The following is a 6,665-nucleotide window of genomic DNA, read 5'->3' on the forward strand; positions in this document are numbered from 1 at the left end:
CAAATAGAAGCAATCAAAACCCAAAAGGTTTCAAATATAACATACTAAAACATTCGAAACAAAACAAAATTCACAATGAGCTAACAAACATAACCCACATGACCTCCCATGATCATTTAACCTTAAAATGAAGAGAAATAAACAGACATGCTCCTTTATCACCTTCCAAAAGGCACCCTTGCAATAATATCCCACAATAGTTTTTTACAAAGAACAATATTCCCACAACTTTCACATGCAGACCAAGTAACGAAAGAGGCTAAGACAATATAATTCAACCTTTAGGGTACAACTGCATTAATCTCTCTAGACTAGCAAATTACTTCTGTGTGATAGCTATGCAAAATTCACTAAATATGCAAGATGACACCACAAAGAAACCAAAACAGAATTGCATGCCCTCTTATGCAATGTGCAACTGGACACTGAAACACAAATTACTACTTCCCTCCAAACACAGCTCACAGACAAAATTCTCTTTTGGTGCTTCCTCTAACTGTACCAATCATGGTCTGACCTTGACATCCTCAATCATAAAGGTTGATGTTTGCCGAAGTTCACACATACACCAACCTTCAGTCTTATACCATGATCAAAGTGAATTCAAATTAACCTATTTTTTGAACAAGACAATAGGCATCAATAAAGCTCAAAAGAATGCATTACTAATATGGGTTAACACCAAATGGGTAAACTAGATACAGCTCCTGACAATCAAGGGCTAGATGGGTATACTTCACATAGTGTGAATGAACAAGACTATAATCCATAAATTACAAGTGAAATAGTCTAAAATGGAAACAGTTATGAACATCACTATCAAATAAGAACCTAGATGTTGTACAATTGAATGAAAAAGTCACAGCCACAAATGCATCCAAAAAGGAATCTCTCGACTTTATGTAACTCATCCATGAGAGTGCCGCAACATCAATCTTTGACTTCAGAACAGGTGCACTATAGCAATACACATTGAACAATATATTTGGAATCCAAAACCATCTACACAGCTCTTGATAAACAGACAAATCTGATTCTATACAATCAGCTTTTATTGTTGCACAAAAACTTAAACGATTGATGCCTAGTCCCAACGTGCTAAAAAACACACACATCATAGTCTTTATATCCAGGTTCAAATCGTTCCATGAAGCTAAAGCACAGAGCTACCTACAAACAACTACTCTTGACCAAATACTTCCAGCAAAGCATCTAGAACATCTCCATTCAAGACTATCACACATATAACTGAAGACTTGCAGAGGGACCCCCTTCTTTAGCCAGTTGTCTTCCTAGACTGCTACAGACATTCTTGCCTTTGAAATTGGAACACCAGCACTCAATAAGGCTTGCACAGTACTGTAGTCTACCTGACCTTCTACACAGAGCAATCCCATTGAGGTTGGTGCAAACACCCTCCCACGGCCAATAATTCATTGTCAAATCTTGGACTTGAGATCCAAGAGCTTGCAGTAAGGCAGCACCAGTCTGAAATTCCAACAGTCGTCTTAAACTGCTAAAATTTTAGGACTCCGGCTGTTTTGAGCATACAGTAACCTGTATTTGTCTCGTGCAAATTCCAAATTCTTGCTATCATCATTCTGCTGCCAAATCAAGCTTCTAATCATCTCTTAATACAGTACCAAGAATTTTAACAGTGAAGTTATAAAGTGAATGGACACAAATAGATGCGAAAAATGGCATAACAAACACAGGCCATGTTCTTGTGTTGGTCATTCAGTAACCAGGAGCTTGACTACTCTTAAGACTTTTGGCAGAACACCTCGATATACCTGCAGCAACTACCATTCTGATCATGTAAAACTATATTGTTCTAAAGTAACAAAGGGACTATTTAGATTTGAAAAACCATATTGCCATAGCCCATTTTTTGCTATTAGCAGTAAACAGCACAAAAAGGTAACTTTTATGTCAACAAGACAGAATAGATCCACTAATGCGCTTACATCAGAACTACAAGAAGTAGGTCAGTATGACATTCCCAATCCTTGAAACCCAAAAATTATAAAAGAAACAACTCATATGCACCTAAATATGCGGCCTTCAAGCACCAGACATAAGTCAGAACTCCCATCTAATCTGAAAAGGAATCCTGTGAAAAAACAAAAAATTCAACAGATCCACGCAGCCTTTTGTCGTTCCGTAGAGCAAGGAGAACCAAAGTGCACCGAACAACAACCACATCCCTTTTCTTTGTGCTGTCAACAAAGTGGTTAGATAGCACACCCCAGGTCAGTACTAGAGAAATGAACAAGAGGTGAGTTGCCAATACTTAACCTGCCAATCCATTGTTAAAGAAGATGTCAGAATCCTCAGATATGCAGGTGCTGCCTATGAAAAGAAAAATTTAAAGACCAAGAATAACATTCAAACTTGAGGCTTCATGCTCAACATTATATGCACTCAATAGGCAGAAACAATAAAATCGAGAAACAGCATGCTAACTGCATTGGGATGATACGCACCTGTCATCGTCCCATCTCTGACATGAATTTCTCATACTCAGACTCCACAGCATCACCCTGCTGCACATTAGATGGTGTGGATTGGTGTATAGGAACTACCCATGGTGGAGGAGCTGTACCACCAGCAGCTGGAGGCGCACCCAATGGGGCAGGACTCACTGGGACAGAAGGCCCATAGTAACCAGCATACTGTGGATAGGGAGGAAAGGAGGGACCATTTGATACAGGCCCACCACCCAAGCCTGCAGATTCTGGTGGTATTGTCAACGACATAGTGGAAGGAGCTCCCGCCACCCCAGATCCTTGTGGACCTGCCATGCCTGGAGGGCCATTCACAGATGGGCCCTGCAAAGGCACACCTCCAGCACCCTGAGGTGCAGCACCTGGAAAGGGCCTCTGTGGCATGGATGTGGGATGAGGACCTCTAAAAGGTTGGTAAGGCACAGGTCCTGGAGGGGGCCCCACCTGCATGGGTGCTGCCATAGGGGGACCCCCATAGTTAGATGGAGGCCCATAGGGATTATAAGTGGGCGGCTGCTGTGCACCCCAAGGAGGGGGTGGCCCCACATGACTTCCTGGCATGGCAGTACCAGGGGGTGCTCCAGGAGGTGGTTGCTGTTGTTGCTGCTGAGGAAAGTTGTGTGGAGGAGGCCCATTTGGAAACACGGGACCACTTGGGACAGGTGGCTTGCCCGCAACCCTCACTGCCAAAACCTTTCCATCTATCCTGTAACCATTCATGTGTGCCGCCGCCTGTGCTGCAGCAGTAGCATCAGAAAACTTAACAAACCCATAACCCTTGCTCAGACCAGTCAAGCGATCTCTAATCAGTTTGGTGTCTTCCACCTTACCAAAAGGTGAAAATAGATTAATAAGTCCCTCATCATCGATTGATTGGGGTAGGTACCCAACATAGAGGTTAGAATCATCTGTCTCTTTAGAAAATCTAGAGCTTGGCTGAAATGGGCTTTGTGATTGGCCAGATACATTTCCGGACGCCAAAGAACCACCTGCTAAGAATACCCCTGGCCGCCCACCAGGAATGCCTCCAGGAGCCCCACTGCCTCCCTGAGGTCCTGGCAATGCCAAAGTATTACCACCTGTGCCTGTCCTGTTAGAATCCTGCCCTCCACCAAGTTCAGCTAAGAAATTAGCATATTCATCATCCATCTTGTTCGGACCAGTGCCTTTCAGAGGACAGTCTATTGTAGGATGGCCACCATCCCCACAAGTTCTGCAAACCACATCACTTTTAAAAGTAGAGTTGCGTGCTGGACATAGGTACTGCCGATGCCCAGGCTCACCACACAGGCGACAAAACTCATCATCACAAATCGTGCCATTGAGAGCAGCAAGTTCACGAAGTTGTGCTCTCTTATGCTCGTTTCTTCCTTCTTCAACAGGTACAAGAAGCTTCTCCACCATGCTAGCAGCTTGCTCTAAAGATTCAGCATTGTCTGCTTCCACCAAAACATGCAAGTCCTCGTTTTCACCTGGGTCAGGCTTCGAGTCCCTCTTCTGCAGCAAGCGGCCTTCTTTGACAGAGCCTTTTCCTCGTATGACAATTTTTGCTCCAGTCTCTCTCTGCATTCGTTTCTGAGTATTGCCCCGGGGACCAATGATAAGTCCAATAAAGTTGTATCCTGGATACTCTTTGACAGGAATGTAGAGCTTTTTATACAGTTTCGGCGGTCTGTAGTCAGCTGGAGGTTTGAAAGCTGGATTCCTTTTGAGCAACTCAGAAATCAACTCTTGCCTTTCTTGAGTAAGTCTCTCCCTTGCCCTGTACTCTCTTGTATTGATGCGGATGCCCATGTTATCATAAATGGGTTCTGGCGAAGGAGACCTAGTTCCATCAGGCCTCTCCTCAAGCACCTGTCCACTTTGAAGCCTTCTATTGATGTCCAACAATTTAATATTCAAAGCCTGGATCTCTGGATCAAGATCAACACCTCCTGTCAAGTCTTTGACGAAATCAGGTAGCTGAAAAAGAGGCTTTGGTTCTTCTGCGGCCCAACGTGACCTCCTTTTCTTGGCCCCCGATTCTGCACTATCCTGTGTCTCACCCTCTCCATCTGCTGGTTCCCATCTGCTGCGCCTCTTTCTTCCAGTGCTGGCTTCCCCTGCTGAACCTGTAGGCTGACCATCAAGCTGACTTGATCCCTCTCTTCGCTCCTCATCTCCCTGGGTAGCTGCCAATGATTCATCCTTTCTATACTCCCCAGCCACCTTCATAGTGCCACCACGATTACCATCTGCATCATTGAAGCTGCTCCCTACTTCCTCATACTGATCATCCTCTCTAACGCCTTCATACTGTCCAGCACCTGACCAATTCCGGCCTGTAGGTCTGGCCTCCTCAGCATTGATTGCAGCAGGTTCGTCCTGTTTCCCCTGCACAGGCATCTGTCCTGCTATCCTGTCTTGCTCTGAAACAGATTTATAATCAGGATTAACAGCACTGGGAACAGAGGGATAGTGACTTTTAGAGACTTCATTGTGGACAATGAGAAGGCCTTCTGAGCCATTGTTCCTTGTGGCTTGAACCCTAGAGACATCTCCATGATCAAGATCTTTGTTCATCATGTCTTGACTTCTAGATACATACTCCTGACGAGGATACCCATTCATAAACGCAGATACAGATGCATCTTTCTGCCCATGGACATTGTCCCGGGAAGCCACAGAATGCATCCCTGACGCACTGTACTGACCATAAAAGTAACTGTCTTGCATCTCCTGCCCATCATTTTGTCTGTAGAGAACCCCAGCCTGCGCAGGGGCACTGTCCTGCAAGCAAAGTGCCTCTGCTTGACCATACGAATTGGCAGTTTCAAAGGATTCGGCGCTACCTGTGTGCAGAAACGCCCTGTCTGATATCACAGCGGCTGCCTGTGGCTGGGCATCCTCCCAATCTTGCCGCTCTTCTGATGCATATGCCTGTTCAAGGAGGGCCAATCCTTGCGCATCAAGCGCACACCCCTGCTGGTCTGCGGTCTGGTAGGGCGCACCGACAGCACTGGTGTGAGTGACTGGCATGTGGTTCCCGTGATCCTGGCTATGGCCGCCTTGGTAATTGTAATAATCAGGGGGTGGCGGGGGCTGTGGATGCGGCTGCGGCTGCTGATCCTGCTGCTGCCACCGCGAGGGGCCATTGATCTCGCGAGGAGCTGCCTCGGCTGCGACCTCAGGAGGTTCCATAGCCTCGCTCAGAGTTCCAGACAACAGAAAATTTCACAAACAAGATAGACAGCTGATGTATTTATTTGTCACGATGCCTTCTAAAAACCTGCCCCTTACCCCCATCTATCCCCCCATCTAAGATGATATGGGCGGTGCCCATCTTGTGCCTCGCCTTCGTCGCACATTGCAATGATATCGACACGACAAACACATACCTTGGATATTGTTTAGGTTTAGATGCCAACATATATTTGTATTGATTGAATGTCAATGGCTCACATCTAGACGAATAGTTCGAGAGCGCCCAACAAACCCTTCAACCACCAACTCAATGTGTGGTCCCACTACAACGTCCATCTTGGTGATTGGCTAACCAAGTGGAGCCATTAATCATTCTTTACATTATACAAAGTTCCTTCACTGCTGCTTGTGATAATAGTATCCCTTGATGCTCCAGAATTTTGCATTCCATTTATGAGTACATATAATCATTGTCAAATGCTTGGGCTTCAAATATGAAAATTTTCAAAGGCCTAGGTATTATACTGAGAAACACAATCTATTGTAGATGAGTATCCATAATCATCAGCAAATGCATGGGCTTCAATTACAAAGATTTTCAGAGGGCCTATATTATGTTGAGAAACAAAATGTATTGTACCATATCCGTTCGTATACACATTGTAGAAGTGTCCCCTTTGTCAACCTATTACTCAAGGCTTATGTAATCCATCAACTCCCACATTACTTACATTGAAAGAAAAATAAGTGAAATCAAGAGGTATTGAATAGCATTGTGCAACACCTATGGGTTTGTAGGAAAAAATAGCTCATTTGTGTTAAGCATAATGTCAAAAATATATTAGTCAAGGTGGAGGATGGATGGGGTAGACAATCACTAGCTGAGAAGGTGGCCTCTCTCTCTATAGGGAAAGCTCCATCAAACATTGCTACAAAGCAAAGAGGGAGATAGCAAAAGAAGTAAGGTTCACTACT

At 44.7% G+C, this 6,665-nt stretch overlaps 1 protein-coding gene across 1 annotated transcript; it reads right to left on the minus strand.

Annotated features, from left to right (window-relative positions):
* Positions 1–1,925: 1,925 nt before the first annotated feature.
* On the minus strand, positions 1,926–5,755 carry LOC148024613 (uncharacterized). Its single transcript, XM_087694241.1, has 2 exons — positions 2,487–5,755; positions 1,926–2,298 (listed from the first exon to the last, which is right to left on the minus strand). The coding sequence occupies exon 1, from the start codon at positions 5,685–5,687 to the stop codon at positions 2,490–2,492; it is 3,198 nt and encodes a 1,065-aa protein (XP_087550367.1). The 5' UTR covers positions 5,688–5,755; the 3' UTR covers positions 1,926–2,298; positions 2,487–2,489.
* Positions 5,756–6,665: the final 910 nt, after the last annotated feature.

The sequence above is a fragment of the Lygodium microphyllum genome, chromosome 15 (assembly GCF_053477565.2).
Source record: "Lygodium microphyllum isolate KBCC chromosome 15, Lygodium_microphyllum_v1.1.10, whole genome shotgun sequence".
Classification (NCBI taxonomy): domain Eukaryota; kingdom Viridiplantae; phylum Streptophyta; class Polypodiopsida; order Schizaeales; family Lygodiaceae; genus Lygodium; species Lygodium microphyllum.

Excerpts from the sequence above, each read along its gene's own strand:
- LOC148024613 (XM_087694241.1), bottom strand. The coding sequence starts at position 5,687 with ATGGAACCTCCTGAGGTCGCAGCCGAGGCAGCTCCTCGCGAGATCAAT.